General features: G+C 41.0%; 1 protein-coding gene across 3 annotated transcripts in view; it reads left to right on the forward strand.

Annotated features, from left to right (window-relative positions):
* Positions 1-16,909, forward strand: part of MSH2 (mutS homolog 2) — a 99,603-nt gene that overhangs the window by 59,508 nt on the left and 23,186 nt on the right. For all 3 annotated transcript variants that reach the window (XR_012667780.1, XR_012667781.1, XM_048842843.2), the window contains exons 8-10: positions 1,265-1,374; positions 12,706-12,829; positions 15,062-15,212. Coding sequence is in view for 1 of the 3 variants with exons in the window: in XM_048842843.2 (XP_048698800.2) it covers positions 1,265-1,374; positions 12,706-12,829; positions 15,062-15,212 (385 nt within the window). In the remaining 2 variants the exon portion in view is untranslated. The remainder of the gene's footprint in view (positions 1-1,264; positions 1,375-12,705; positions 12,830-15,061; positions 15,213-16,909) is intronic.

A 16,909-nucleotide genomic window follows, 5' to 3' on the forward strand; every position in this document is an offset into this window, starting at 1 on the left:
TAATTCTATACTTAATCAGCTGCTGCAGTGTTACAGCCTTTGATTCATTTTGAAGAATTCTGTGATAATTCCTATTATTAGTAATACTGATGTAACTTTAGCTGCTGTGATTAAATTATACCTCATGGTTGCAAAAATGTAAACATTTATTTACTGATATGAAGTGTTTGCAGTTGGCTATTGTATAGGCTCACAGTTGCAGCTCAGAAAATATGCTGGTTTCACAGAACACAGTCTGCAAGTGCTAACAATAAATCTGGAGTCTTATGTTTTTGTTTTTCATTGCTTATGGATTATTTCATACTTTGAAAATTCTATACACTTTTGTGTGAGATGTGGAATCTTCTCGTATGACTATTGTATTCAGTGTTAGGTCATGTATACAGGACATACATATAGAAAAATAGATGATATGTTTTACAATTCAGGTTTTTTTAATGTTTAATTAATTGGCTTCCCATTTGAAATTAGTATTAGCAGATGTAAAGATCTGATGCAGAGTGGTGAAGAAGAGATATTTTAACAGTATTTCCCAGTGATGCCCAAGGTCTGAGTTACAACTTGTAATGTCGGACGTTTCCTAACTTGTGGGATTTTATTTTTAATACAAACAATTCACATGGGGCAAAGATAATAGAAGTTTTCAAATAATTTCAATTAATACATCTTAAAAATTGGTAACTCTAGAGGTTAAAATCTCAGCAAAAGCAGTTTTCAAATTTCTGCATCCCCCAGCAACGCTGCGTTGTATTGAGATGGCTGATGATCACTTTACCTATGCTATGCAGCACTCAATGCAGTTTATTTAGATCACTTTGGATATGAATAAAGTGCATGTAATAGCACCAAATGATTCTCTAGAGCATTGGTTCTCTACCTATTTACCATTATGGGCCACATATGGAGCTGTCTGTGTTACGTGGGCCACATCCACACACTATATATATATATATACTACCTGTATGGCCCTGAGGATGTCGCATGGGTCGCAGCTATGTGCTGACTGGGCCGCAAGCGGGCCGTAGGTTGAGAACCACTTGTCTAGTGAGAGGCAAATGGTTAGTCTCCACCCTAGGAATGAGGTAGATAAGCTAAAAGTAGGAAGAATTTCTGAAGTAAGTGCAGTCTGTGAAATAACTGTTGTCACATCTCAGTGAAAACTAACAACTCATTAGTTGTGTACTGGTGCTATTTTGCTTCAGGCTGGTAAGTTCAACTGAATATTTAGAGAAATAATGACTATCACATTTTTTTTCTTTGACAGGAGCACACCAGATGTTGTTGCTGGCAGTATTTGTAATGCCTCTCAACGATCTCAACTCTGACTTCTCCAAGTTTCAGGAAATGATAGAAACAACTTTAGACATGAACAAGGTATGGGATAGTATCAGGGGGCAGCCGTGTTAGTCTGTATCCACAAAAACAACAAGGAGTCCGGTGGCACCTTAAAGACTAACAGATTTATTTGAGCATAAGCTTTCGTGGGTAAAAACCTCAGAACTGGAGCCGGAGGAAGCTCCCGGAGGTGGAGGTAAGTCTGATCTTCCACGTGCTGCTGGGAGTGTCCCAACCAGAGGCTCCTAGCTGCTAGTCCCCACAGGTTGGGGAGGGACAGGACTTGCTCTTCTCCTGCACAGCCCCTTTCAGGGCGGGGAGATCAGACCCACTTCTGGGTACCTCCACAGGCTGCAGGAAGCTCCACAGCTGGGCAGCAGCCCCAGAGCTTCCTGGAGCTGGAGGAGGTTCCCGGAGGTGGAGGTGGATCTGATCTCCCCCTTGCTACTGAGAACACCCCATCCAGGGGCTCTTAGCTGCTAGTCTTGGCCTCACTTCTGCCCTGCCTCTAGAAGTGGATCAGAACTCCCCGTCGAGAGCGCCTGTGCAGGGGATGGACAAGTTCTGTCCTTCCCCAGCGCGGACTAGGACTGAGGAGCCCCCGGCTGGGGTGCTCCCAGTAGCATGGGGAGATTGGATTTCATGGGGAAGGGAATATTTAACGGTACATAATAAATTTTTCATGGCTGTGAAATTGGTAGGGCCCTGGAGATGACGTAGAGGTTTTTCATTGAACTCAAATAATAGGAAAATGCTGGAAGAATTGCAAATTGGGGTTTTGGAAATAAAATATAAAATGTTTAAATAAACCACTTTATTGCATGAATGTGCTTACTTGCTTGAAATCCAAAGCCTGCAGCATTGCTTCTCATCCTCAGAGCAATAGCCAGCAAGAGTGTAAAGATCAATTTTAAAAAGTTAGAAATTTCTTTCTTTTTCCATTTTAAAAACACTTTCACCCTAAATTCACGTAGAAGAGAATATTTCCAGGGGTAACTACTCCCGCCAGGTAACATGGCACACTTGAGCAAGCTGTACAAGAACTTTTTTCAAGTAGAATAGCTGATTATATAAAGTCTGTTTTTAGACAAGTTTACACAGCTGTGTTTCCATACTCGTATGTGGCGGATTGCCAGGTTGATCTGCCTACACTTCCAATTTATTTGTTTTTGTTTTGTATTTTGCAGTGGTACTGTAACTTTCCAAACTGAAGCTAATTTACTTATTTTTAGTTCCCTGTTCAAGTTTGCAGCAGCTTATTCAGAGGCAGTGGTTGGTTACTTCCCAAATTAAAGATATATTAGAGGGGTTTGAACTTGTAAACATGACTAAATAGATTTTGGTTCACCCCATCTGATCCATATATGTTCCTTTAAATAGTTATAGAAACATGTTTCTCTGCTTCGTGAACTAGTGCTTAATTTCTGCAAAAAAAATTCCCACCGAAGATATATTCTTCTGCTAAATTGTGTACAGATGCTACTTTGGATGACTAGAGCTATTCTGATGCTATACATTCAAATTTCTGCTACTGATTTAGCATTTGTTAGGGTTTTAGATGCGCAATTTTTCTAAAATAAAGCTACCTAAATCTTCTGTTGATAGTATTACAAGTTACTTAGATTGTAAGCTCTTCTGGCACAGTAGAGTCCTCGTCCATAAATTGGTCTCCTAGGTGCTACAGATAATAAATACATGCTTGCACATGGGAGCCTATCCTAAATACTGAGGTTGAGATTTTCAAAACTATGTAAGAAATTTGTCATTCAAGTTAATGGGGGATTTTGTCTAAATCCCCTAAAATGCTTTGAAAATTCACCTCTGGTATTCAAAGTACCAAGGCTAATATGGGAGAGAATAACTGAATTTGTATTTTGTGTATTGGAACAAATTTTGAAAGAGAAAATAGCTAAGGACAAAGACGTAAATGGTAATTGGGATAAAATACAACGTGGTTTTACAAAAGGTAGAATCATGCAAGAACAGCCTGACCTCCTTTTTTGAGAAGATAATTGATTTTTTTAGACAAACAAAATGCAATAGATCTAATCTACCTGGATTTCAATAACATATTTGATACAGTTCCACATGGGAAATTATTATTTAAATTGGAGAAGATGGGGATTAATATGAGAATTGAAAGGTGGATAAGGAACTGGTTAAAGGGGAGACTACAACAGTTCATACTGAAAGGTGAACTGTCAGGCTGGAGGGAGGTTACTAGTAGAGTTCCTCAGGGATCAGTCTTGAGACCAAACTTATTTAACATTTTATTAATGACCTTGGCACAAAAAGTGGGAGGGTACTAATAAAATTTGCAGATGACACAAATTTGGGAGGCATTGCCAATACAGAGGAGGACCAGAATATCATACAAGAAGATTTAACATCCTTGAAAACTGGAGAAATGGGATGAAGTTTAGTACTGCAAAGTACAAGGTCATGCACTTAAGGACTAACAACAAGAAGTTTTGCTGTCAGTTGGAAGAGACAGGAGGAGGAGAAAGATCTAGTATTGGCTGGTCACAGGATGGCTGGGCTGCCAGTGTGATGTGGTTGTGAAAAAGGCTAATGCAGTCCTAGGATGTATGCAAGGTATTTCCAGTAGAGACAGGGGAGTGTTAGTACCATTATGCAAGGCACTGGTGAGACCTCATCTAGAATACTGTGTGCAGTTCTGGTCTCCAGTCTTTAGGAAAGATGTATTTAAACTGGAAGAGGTGCAGAGAAGGGCCACTAGGATGATAAAAGGAACAGAAAACCTATCTTATGAGAGAAGACTCAAAGAGCTTGGCTTTTTTAGCTTAACCAAAAGAAGGCTGAGGGGACATACGATTGCTCTCTATAAATACACCAGAGGGATAAATACTAGGGCGGGAGGAGAGGAATTATTTAAATTAAGTGCCAGTGTGGACACAAGAACAAATGCATATAAACTGGCCATCAGCAAGTTTAGTCTTGAAATTAGACAAAGGTTTGTAACCCTCAGAGGAGTGAACTTCTGGAAGACCCTACCAAGGGGAGCAGTGGGGCAAAAAACCTAACTGACTTCAGGACGGAGACTGATAAGTTTATGGAGGGGATGGTATGGTGAGGCTGCCTACAGTGGCATATAGCTGATACATGACTTCTAGCAGCAAATATCGCCAGTGGCTGGTGATGGAACAGTAGATGGGAAGAGTTACTGTTAAGATAATTCTCTCCCTGTTGTCTAGCTGGTAGGTCTTGCCCACATGCTCAGAGTTTAACTGATCACCATATTTGGGGTTGGAAAGGAATTTCCCCCTAGATCAGATTGGCAGACACCCTGGCAGTTTTTCATCTTCCTCCGCAGCATGGACCATGGTGTCACTTGCAGGTTTAAACTAGTGTAAATGGTGGATTCTCTGTAACTTAAGTCTTTAAATCATGATTTGAGGACTTCAGTAACTCAGCCAGAGGTTATGGGTCTATTGTAGGAGCAGCTGGGTAAGGTTCTGTGGCCTTCAGCGTTCAGGAGGTCAGACTAAATGATCATCATGGTCCCTTCTGGCCTTAAAGTCTATGAATCTATGAATATTCATAACTCTTATGGACTCCTGTGGAATGTTATATGTGAGGACGTATCTGGAAGAGACACATCTGTAAGCCCCTGCCTGTGCCACTCTGTCTCATGTCTTATACTTAGATTGTAAGTCCCTTGGGGCAGGGACCATTGTGTTTGTACAACATGGCACAGTGGGGTCCTGGTTCATGACTAGGGTCCAAAGGCACTATGGTAATGCAAATAATAAATAAAGCAAATGTTTTACTCTAGTACTAGGATATGTATTTTAATTGTTTTGAGGTAAAATAAAATACAAATGACAAATTGACAATACTGACAGAAAAAAAATGACTGGTAAAGCCTCATTAATAGATGGGTGTTGATTAATGGTCAGTCTTTCAGACTGTAGTGTCCAGCAAATGTTCGGTCTCTTTCTTTATGCCCACAACATCAGGAAGATTATCCTTATCATGAGAATGAAAGACTGTAAGAACACATGACAGTGACATCAGAAACATTCACAAATAACTACCCAACTGTTTTATTAATAATTTTGTTATGCAGCTAAACAGTGCCACAAGCACTGAAATATGACAGCGGATAGAAACAATGCAAAGTGTTTAGCCCTATGACTGCTATCGCTCACATCTCCTGCCCAGGAACCCCAGAGTGTCAGTCATTACTTTCTCCTCATCATCTGTAGTGGTCGTCCTCGCGTCTCCTGGTGCGTTCCCCATCCCCACTTCCACCCCCGCACATAGGTTAGGCAATATCTTTTATCCTGAGTTACCCTACTAAGGTTGTATACCGTTTCCAACCCCTTTTTCCTTATCCATACTTCCACACCCCACTAATTTAGGGATCTCCCATTTCTCTTTGGCTGTAGGCCCTGTGTTGCAACATTGGTTAATGTTTTGTATTCCACCTCTATATCCTAAATATACTTTACCTTCTATTCTTGGGTATATTGGAAATGTACAGTTCATTCACTAATATCAAAATTGCAGTAAGATTATCACCTCTTGAGCAACTGTATAAGCAAAAGAAGGAAGTTAACAAGTTTCTGCCACACATTTGGCTTTAAAGATCGTTGCAATTCTGACTTTCTGAAGAGGCCAATGAAGTTTTCCTAAATGGTATTAAATATTGATGTTTGTCCTGTAGCCTGAATACTGTGTGACTTCTACATCTGTTTACTGACCAATAATTGTCAATAACAATTGTTCTGCATTTCTTAAGTCACTTGTCCCTGGATAGACATATAAATAACTACCTTCTGAAACTGTTTTTCCACAGAGACTTGTGTAGAACCACTAATTGGCACTTGTGAAGTGTTTCTAAATCCCATAGTTTTGGTGCTGTCAGGGAACCTGTTCCAGGACTCGTAATTCTAGCATGTGACCAGTTCATGATACTTTTCTCTACTGCTGTAATGTCAAGTACACGTAGCATTATTTGATTGAATCAAGTGTGCATCGCTAATATGTTGCCTCTGTGGCAAATAATTGATCCAGATATAAAAGTTAACTTTCCTTCCCAGCATAGAGAAGCTTTTTCTTATGAAGAAAAAAAACAACCTGTATTAACTTTTGTTAAACTGTTACATAACTTCATTGTAAGATACCATAGATCACAGGTCTAAGATTTTTGGCAAAACTTTCTATTTTATGTCAGATCACTGAGGAAGACTTGAAAGATGCAATTCAATAAAGACGAGTGCAAAGTACTTCACTTAAGAAGGAAAAACCAAATGCACAATTATAAAATGGAGAATAGCTAGATGGTAGTACTACAGGAGAGGATCTGGGTGTTGCAATGAATCACAAAATAAATGAGTCAAGTGTGATGCTGTTGCAAAAAAGGCTTGTATTCTGGAATACGTTAACAGGAATGTTGTATGTAAGACACAGGGCGCAATTGTCCTCAGCTAGAGTACTGTGCCCAGTTCTGAGCTCCATACTTCAGGAAAAATGCAGTCAAACTGGAAAGAATCCCGAGGAGAGCAACAGAAATGATTTTAAAAAAAGGTTAGTTTTTCAAATCTTATGAGGTAAGGTTCAGAAAAGTGAACATGTTTAGTCTTCAGAAAAAAAGACTGATTGGGAGGGACTTGATAAGTCTTCAAATATGTTAAGGGCTGTTACTAATAGTTTGGTGATCAATTGTTCTCCATGTTCACTGAAGGTAGTACAAGAAATATTGGCCTTAGTCTGCAGCAAGCAAGATTTAAGTTGGACGTTAAGAAAAACTTTCTAACTGTAAGTGTAGTTAAGTTCTGGAATATGGTTCCAAGGGAGGTTGTAGAATCTCCATCAGTGGAGTGTTTTAAGAACAGGTTAGACAGACACCTGTCGGGGTTGGTATACATTTACTTGGTCCTGCTTCAGTGCAGGGGGCTGGATGTGAGGACTTCTCTAAGTCTCTTCCAACCCAACGCTTCTGATTCTGAGAGAGAAAACCTGGTCTGTTTCTGAAAGTAAGTGGCAATAATCAGTTGCGATTATTGTAGACTGTGTTCAACAGTCCTGAAAATTCAGAGTTGACATCTTCATGTCCTTTCACTAAAATAGGTCCTATGCATTTCTGTAACGGTAATTTTTGATGTGTAAAATAGCAAACATGATTCATAGATGTCACTAATTTCCCCAGGTGGTTAGTACTATATATTAATATTCTGTTCACAATATATTTTTTCAGTAATTTCAGGAAAAGCTTTTATTACTGATAATTAAGGCTGTAAGTCTGTTACGGAAGTCACAGATTCCATGACTTTCTGGTACCTCCGGGGCTTCTGCAGAGGCCGGTGTGGCTGACCCGGGCGCCGCGTGAGCAGCTCAGGAAGCCCTTAGGTCAGCTGCACCAGCCGCTGCTCAGGCAGTCTTGGGCCACCACACCTCCCTCACCCCCAGCAGCAGCAGGAGTTTGGGTGTGGGAGGGGGCTCAGGGCTGGGGCAGGAGGTTGGGGAGGGGGTGGGGGCTCTGGGTGGTGCTTACCTTGCAGGGATGGGGGGCTCCCTGGGAGCGGCAACATGTCCTTCGGCTCCTAGGTAAAGGTATGGCCAGGCAGCTCCGTGCGCTGCCGCCGCCCCTACAACTCCCATTGGCTGTGGTTCCCATCCAATGGGAGCTGCGGAGCCAGCACTCAGGGTGGAGGCAGCATGCAGAGCTCCCTGGCTGCGTCTGCGCCTAGGGACATGTCGCCACTTCCGGGGAGCCGTGTGGAGCCAGGTAGGGAGCCTGCCAGCCCTGCTAAACACCCTCCCCCCTTTCCCCCCCCAAGCAGCAGTGGGGGTCCCAGGCTGCACGCTGCTGCCCAGCACCATGGCGCCCCTGGTCTGCCCTGCCCCCGAGCACCCAAGATTTAGTCAGGGTTTTTTTCATCTGTGTGCCGTTTTGATGGTATAGCTTAATAATTGGCTTTCACTCTTTGTTTGAAGTAAGACAGGTCGATTGACAAAAATCCTAGAATTTACAATATATGCTAATAGAGATTTATAACCTTACACTAGTTGGAGACCATCTGTTGATTTAGTTTTATGCCTTGGGGCATCTTCTGTTCTTTTCCAACAACTGTGCTAAGCTCTTACCCTTCAAATCACATTCCAACTTGATGTAAATGTTTTTATTGCACTTCTGCTAAACAAAATAATGAATTGGATATTTGTAGTAGCACCTTATAAAATGCACTATGTGGGATTTGTTTTCAAGTCATAGGAGTTAATTAAAATGGTTGTTGATTTGCCAGCTGTGGTTGTACTGGAACAATAACCTTTCCTCAGTATGAGCATTAAAATTTATGCCTTCCGGCTTTGCATTTTGTTAGGTTTTTATAGGATTTAACTATAATGGCTGAGTCTAATAGAGAATAAGGTATGACAGAATTACAAGGTGTCATAGCAACCAAGTTTTATCAGTAATCCATTCAGAGTAAGCTTTCTGGGGTAGGTATCAAAGAACACTATTTGAAAAGCAGCATATATATTTGCAGTCCTAATAATGACTTATTCACTTAAATAGCTGTAATAAATATTGGTAACTGGATAACTCTTTTTCCATTCCTGTATTTGATTAGTTATCACTTTTTTCCATAGGCTTGATGCTCTGTACATGTACAAAGAGTGTATTAGACTACAGCATTGCCTAGAGGGGTCCAAATGGAATAGATTTTAATTAGTAATGGGTAAATATATGTACCTACTTAAGTGTTTGCAGCATTTGAGCTGTATCTTATTTATTATCCACCCATGTACATTTTTAACATAGCCAAATGTGTCGGAGTGTTTATTAATATACACCAGCAGTCCTGAGAAAACTAAATCTTGGCAAGCTGAAAAAAGGGCTTTTTTGGGTGGGATGCGAGGGGTGAGATGGGAGGGGGCTAGCTAGTTCTTCTGTTGTTTAGTCAGCACTGAGTTAGGAGATTTGTATTCAGTCTAATGCCCTGGTAAGTGAATGCATGTGGATTAAAACAATGTGACAGAGATACATATGGCTTAAAATGGAACAACTCATGGCTATTTGATCTAGACTTTGCTGATGACATTGCTCTTATCAGTGAAGATGCCAACGGACTACAAAAATGCACAAACCAAGTAAAAAGTAATGGAGAAAGGTTTGAGATACGATGCAAAAAAATGTAAAGCCATATTAATGGGGACCACAGGGACAGAAATCAAAATTGAAGAGAAAACGGAAAAGGTGGACAGTTTTACGGATCTTGGAAGTACCATCAGCCAATATGGTACTAGTTCTGCAGAAATAAGAAGAAACTGGAAGGCAAATGCTGCATTTGGAAGACTCAAAAACATCTGGCAACTCAAAAACATCTCCCTCAAGACCAAACTGAATGTGAACAAAGCAACTGTTATCGCCAACACAACATATAGCAGTGAGACATGGCAATTTACCAAGAAAGATATGCAAAAGCTGGATGCATTTAATCACAAATGTCTGAGAAGAATATTGGGAATAACATACAGAGATAAGAAGACAAATGAAGTCAGAAAAATTAGTGGACAAGGCACCCTCTCACAAATAATCTACAGAAGACATCAGTGGTTGGGACATGTGCTGAAAATGGAAAAAGCGGTCACCAAATACTGCCCTTGAATGGAAGCCAGAAAATGCAAGAAGAAAGAGAGGAAAACTTTGAATAACATGGAAAGGAACAATTCTGAACAACATCAAGCACCTCAACATGAAATGGGAAGATTTGGAGAGAAGGGCAGTTGACTGGCAAGGATGGCAAATGTGGGTAGCCCAATGTGCAAAAGCAGAAGATGGTCTAAGGGAATGCCCTGGTATGTGTTTGATACAGCAATCTGTCCGTTCATGACTGTTATTCATCTACTGTTCCATGCCCGGAATGGAAATCAAAATCTTTGATCTGTTATGGCAGATTCCATTGAAACTAACTGCATGTTTGTACTCCTTAATCTCTGAAGCCAGGTGGACATTTGGCTATACTGGAATAGGAGAATCCTTTATTTTAGAATTCAGTATCCATTTCAACAATGAAAAAATCATTGATGTGCTCTTAAAGCTGAAAATGTGTGCATGGTGATGGTGGCTGACTTTTTATTCCTGCTCTTATGGGAAGCCCAGGAGAGAATAAATCCAGTCCTTCAGTGTTTTCCTAGGTTCTGGTGGATTTTTCCATAGTCATATGGCAGAATGTTGCCATAAAAAAGCATTTTAATGTCTGAAAACTATTGGGATTCACAATTCCACATGTTCTTTCTAAAATTTCTCACACCAGATTGGCAGCTGCACATGGAATGAAGAGAGACTTGGTGAAGGAGAAGAGAATAGCTTCTGTGTTGGGCAACTTTTCTAAATACAGTTAGGGCTACAGTTTGTAAAAAAATTAAAGTTTAAACTTTCCAATGTTCTATTTTGGGATAATAGATTGATTATTTTATTATTCTGAAAAGTTTTATCCGGAATGGCAGATATGATTGATTGGTTTTTTTACCAAATAGTTTAGGAACTCCTTTGTGTGTGTTTGTTAATAAGCTGCATCATCTAGTCAGTTCAATTTTCACAGTTAAGGTTTATAAAACATTAAATATTAGCTTAATCAGCTTACCTTGGAGAATGTGGTCAAATGTAACAGTTCTGTTTCAGCATCTGCTAGTGAAGGATAGTTGAGTATAGTCTTCAAATACTTGAAAGTGGCACAGGTGATAACAGATCTGTTTACAGGAGTTGGAGTAAGCTATCAATTTGCTGGCTCCTACAGACTCTTACTGGAAGCAGTGCAAACTGGGATACACACTTCTAGGTGTCTATGGATATAAATGCTGAAAACTTATTTTCATGTTTTGCCTTTTTGTGATTACTGGCTTTGGAGCAGAAGGGGGGAACTGGATTTGGTTTGAAATGGAACATGGGAATCTTTCAACCTTTAATTTGTGAGTCTGTGTGTAGTCCTAGTTGGCAGGGAACGAGAATCTGTAGCTCCTCGTAGCTGTTTGGTCTGTGTGAAATTAGTTTCTGTGATGTGGCTCCCGTTCTTGTAGGTGAATGGATCGGTCTTCTTGATATGTCAGGCAGGTGATAGTCAATCCAGATGCAGGATTTTTTTCACCAAGTTCAATGCAGGAAAGCTTTCTTGGTGCACAGCTTTCAGATCTGGGGGTGGAAAAACTATAGTCAGGATAGTGTAGGCTACTTGTCCAGTAGTTTTGCTTGAGCACTATTGTTAGGTAAGGAGAGAGAAATGTGCATGCTTTTGTAGTGGGTGGTCCTGTTTAACTGCACGACCAGCCAAGGTCAGAGAGAGTAAGCTGACTAAATGGATCTTTGATCTTGGAACTTTGAAAGCTCACTTTCTTCTTTAAGCTTCTTGGGTCTCTTGCTTTCGACAGGCTCCTTTATTCTGTTAGTGTGAGCACTGACCTCAATGCTGTAATACTTGCAGTGCAATGCATTCTCTTCGTTCCTGTCTTTACTTTTCTTGGAAATTTCTAAGCACTGATTTTCTTGTTGGTATTCAGGCATAGATTTGTGTTTTCGCCCCATGTTTACCTTTTTACCTCATCTTTATCTGTGGAGGATTTCTGGTTTGAATTCAGTACTGCGCTAAATGGATACAAAAAAATAGCCGAGCAGTGAGCCTATTGTAGTGCAGTATTAATATTGTTTGTTTGATTTTCCAGCCACCACTTTGTGTGTGTTCTGTGTATTATGTTGGAACTGCTTGAATCACAGAGCTGCAGGACACAACAAGCAGTGTTTAACAAAAATAAGTACCTGAAAAAAACATTGAGTGGATTGATAAACAGGTGTAAATCAGTAAAAACCGAATTCCTTTAATAAAAAAACGGGTAATTTTTCCGTGAAAATAGGTAAAAACTGAAAATGCAGAACACTACATATCCCTAAAGAGGTAACTGTAAACCCAGAGTTCCCATGAGGCTGGAGTTCTGGGAAAAGGTGTATTTAAGCTATGGGGAAGTCTGATGAGACCACACTAGTCCCAGGGGCTAGGCAGTTGAAGCACAGGGTGCCAGGTCTCAGGAGGGACACTCTAGCATGGGATAATGCTTAGAATGTGTTTAGATTCAAAAAGCTTAGCGTACATGGGACCCAGTGACAAACACAGCAGCCTGCAGAGTGTCCAGCCAGATGGGGAGCGCTACCAGGCTTTGTATGTGATTCAGCTAAACTCTCACCAGCTAAGAATATAATCTGACACAAACAATACTGAATTATGAAATGTTGAACAAAATCTATTAAACCAAATCAAACTAAATGACTAATGTAAAAACATTGAACATCTGCATAACAAATGTATGCAGCAATCAAAATAGTTGTATTCATTCTCATTCTTCTTTTCGTAGGTGGAAAATCATGAATTCCTTGTGAAGGCTTCTTTTGATCCTAATCTGACAGAGTTGAGAGAGAAGATGAACAAACTAGAGGAGAGCATGCAGTCTCTTCTAAAGACTGCAGCCAGAGAACTAGGTACGGTGAGGTAAAACTCTCTTTAATACTTTCTTCATAAAGTGCTTTGAGCTCTACTGACCATTTAAGAGTAAGGTATTTTTATCTTTAGTTTAATTATTTAATTATTTGTTAGACTGCTGGATGATTTTAATGGTGTTATTTAGTATGGTACATGGAGAGTAACAAGCAGCTTTATGTCCAAATTGCTTTTTGTGAAAGATGGTGTTTCAGAACGTTTACCCAGTTGCTGCATACCTATTACAGGGTTGTACAGAGTTTATTTACTGTAACTGTGTCTAGCCTTCTCCACTGATTTTATTTTTATTAAGATCCTTGGGGAATGTGTATTCAAATATCCTGTCCTTATCTATTCTTATGGGTGTCCATTCTGGAAATGCCCATTTCTGTGGTATGAAGGTGCATATAAAATGGAATACAGAATTCTATTAAGCAGAATTAAAGATTTAAAGACTACAATTTCTTGTGTGTACAGTCAGTGCAAATCTCACACTGATCAATAATTAAATGATCTCTTTTAATGAAAATAAAGTGGTAAGAAACTGACAAAATAAATTAATCTAAATTAGTTTTATATTTACATCATGGTTTTGCTCATGTGTCCCTGCTGCTTCTTCTGGAGGTTCCAGATGTACCCTACACACACACTGCTATCAGAATATTCAGTTTTTCTTTATAGATCATCTAGTTAGTCGACTACTTGAGTGAATGAAACTCTGCTTAGTTTGCTGTTTTCCAAAAATGGAACTAAACTTATTTCTGGCTACTTTGATTGGTTTTTGGGACACAAGTAAACCAAACTTGTTTTTACTTTGTGCTTCTAAACAAAATACCTGGATGAAAGGGAGCAAAAGACTTGATTGGCTAGGAGTGGAACTGGGGTTTCCACCTCCAGAAGCATGTATCAATTGAGATAAGCAGTTCTTTTAATACAAATGAGCTTAGCTCTATATGAGGGGTTCTCAAACTTCATTGCACCGTGACCCCTTTCTGACAACAAAAGTTACTACAGAACCCTATGAGGGGGAACTGAAGTCTGAGCCTGCCCGAGCCCCACCCCCTTAGAATCATAGAATATCAGGGTTGGAAGGGACCTCAGGAGGTCATCTAGTCCAACCCCCTGCTCAAAGCAGGACCAATCCCCAATTAAATCATCCCAGCCAGGGCTTTGTCAAGCCTGACCTTAAAAACGTCTAAGGAAGGAGATTCTACCACCTCCCTAGGTAACGCATTCCAGCGTTTCACCACCCTCCTAGTGAAAAAGTTTTTCCTAATATCCAACCTAAACCTCCCCCACTGCAACCTTGGGCGGAGAGGGCGCAAAGCCAAAACCCAGGGGCTTCAGCCCTAGGCAGGGGGCCTGTAACCTGAGCCCCACCACTTAGTGCTGAAGCCCTCAGGCTTCGGCTTTGAGGCTCAGACTTCGGCTTCAGCCCCAGGCCCCAGCAAGTCCTAAGCCAGCCCTGGTGACCCCATTCAAATGGGTTCGCGACCCACTTTGGGTTCCCGACCCACAGTTTGAGAACCGCTGTTCTATACTGATAGTTGTATAGACAATACTTGTAATTTGCTTTGTACACATCATATTAAGTCTTAGTTGAATATGGAGGGAGGAGGAGGAGTGAGAAAAATTGTTAATTGTTAAAAATTAATCCTCTTAATTGCTGAGGATAGGACAAGAAGCATTGGGCTTAAATTGCAGCCAGGAAGGTTTAGGTTGGACATTAGGGAAAAACTTCCTAGCTGTCAGGGTGGTTAAGCGCTGGAATAATTTGCCTTGGGAGGTTGTGGAATCTCCATCATTGGGGATTTTTAAGAGCAGGTTGGACAAACACCTGTCAGGGATGGTCTAGATAATACTTAGTCCTGCCATGAGTGCAGGGGACTGGACTAGATGGCCTCTTGAGGTTCCTTCCAGTCCTATGATTCTATGATGTGATGCTTATTTTGTATCCAGCAGCAGGATGGAGCTTTGAGTTAGATAAATGTGCCATTTGATGGTTTACTGAATTAATGGTGGAGGTGAGCAATACATTTCCAAATAAAGTTCAGATGTTTCCTGTCTGTAGCACCAAAGACAAGAACATTGAACATGGCGTGCCCAATATCGTTTAAATGGCAACCCAGTTGACAGGCAGCATTCAGAGAATAGGGATAATATGGTGACATGTATTTCTAATGGTGAAATCATTCATTTCTCTTTTCTTTCCCCACCTTCCTCCTACTGAAAAGGGTTGGAAGCTGGCAAGAACATCAAACTGGACTCCAATTCACAGTTAGGACATTACTTCCGAATTACCTGCCGGGAAGAAAAAGTTCTCCGGAACAACACAAAATATAAGATCTTAGATACCCAGAAGAATGGTGTGAAATTCACAAACAGGTATTTGGCAAACATAATTCATCTTTTCAGTTGTTTGTTTTGAGATGCTAATTCATCCCTTTTTGTGTAGACCTATGGGGGTCTTCTTTCAGAAAAATACTGTTCGCATATTACTCCTGGGGGAATTCTGCACCACTGCGCAATGCAGAATTTTGCATTAACTTGCATGCAGAATCCCCCCCCCCCTCCGAAATGGTTTGCAGTCCTGCTAGCCACCACTAGGGGCAGCTGGACCTGGCAGAGTCTAGCTCGCACATAGAAGACAGCACGGGGGGGAGGGGGCGGGAGGTAGAGGGTTCCTGGCAGCTGCAGTTCCAAGCACGCCCTGAGGGAAGGAGACAGTGAGCAAGCCTGGGACCCAGCATCAGACTGTTTCTCCCTCTGTATCCCTGGGCTCTGGGCGGGAGAGGGGGCGGGGGTATCTGGGCAAGGGCGGGCCCCGTGGCAGGGGTTGGGGGGAGAGGATACAGGTATCTGGGCCAGGGAGCGTGGCTGGGCTCTGCGGGGATGGGGGGGAGTGGGTTTGGGTGTATTGGCTGGGGGGGGCCCTGTGGCTGGATTGGGGGGAGGGGTTGTGGCTGTCTAGCCCCCCCATCTGGGCTCTGGATGGGGGTGGAATGGGGAAGAGAAACAGGAACTGGGTTGTCATAGGGGTTTCTTTAACTCTCTACTCCTGGGGGAATTTTTGCCTGTCTGTATTGTTATAGACGTACTTGCCGACAGGCATTTTGAAATAAATTACCAAAGTAATTGAAACTGGTGTGATTATGCAGTGTTATTTTGACAACATCTGCAGAATTTTTAATTTTTTGTTGCAGAATGCCCCCAGGAGTAGCCTATTTACATATTGAATTGCTTGGTTTCCCCCTCTTCTGTGTAATCATTCTGCTCACAGACTGAAATGTTGTTGAGATAGGCGTGAGGGAAGGGATGCTGGTGCAGGCATGGCTGTCACTACCACACGTTCCCCTTGTATCCTGCTATAGATTTTTGCTGCTTTGATTTCAGTCCATTTCTCTTGGATGATTTGGCTGCAATTGACCATAGTAATAGCTGCAGTGAAGGCATTCTTGCAGGTTGTTGTAGAAAACAGCAAATTCTAGTTATCCCTGAATTTTATATGCTGCTATTTGAGGTAATCGTTTCTGTCCTCTAGTGTATTTTGCTTAATTAATTTTCTTGCATCTTGGCCTTTCCAAATATGCTGGCTTAGTTTGTTTTGTACATTTGTGTAGGTGATCAAAACAAGAATGAGGAAATAAACATTAATTTGATTGAAAGATTACAATGATCTTCAACACATCCCTAAAATGTAAAGCAGTTATCTTTTGTGCTCTTAGTTGTTCTAAATCTTGTTTCACTTCACAATCCAAAATTGATGTTAAATACTGTTAATCAGCTATTGAAGATGCTAAATTTAACAAGGGAAAAGAATCCCTTAGAAAAACTGAACTTTTTTGTAACATTTTTGTTGTGCATAAAGGCACCCAGAGAGACTGAGTTGACAGTCATGGAGCTGAATCTCCTCTATTCATAGAATAGGCATAGTCGCAGCGCATGCTTTCCTATACGGCCCCATAGAACCTAACCTGGAGAGCGGAGATTAAAAGGCAGCTTAGAGTTGTATGTAGATATATATTTGTTTGAACATCATGTTGTGAAGCTGCTTGGAGTGGCTCAGGAGCATGAGCACCAAC

Source organism: Caretta caretta, chromosome 3 (genome assembly GCF_965140235.1).
Source record: "Caretta caretta isolate rCarCar2 chromosome 3, rCarCar1.hap1, whole genome shotgun sequence".
In the NCBI taxonomy this organism is placed as follows: Eukaryota; Metazoa; Chordata; order Testudines; family Cheloniidae; genus Caretta; species Caretta caretta.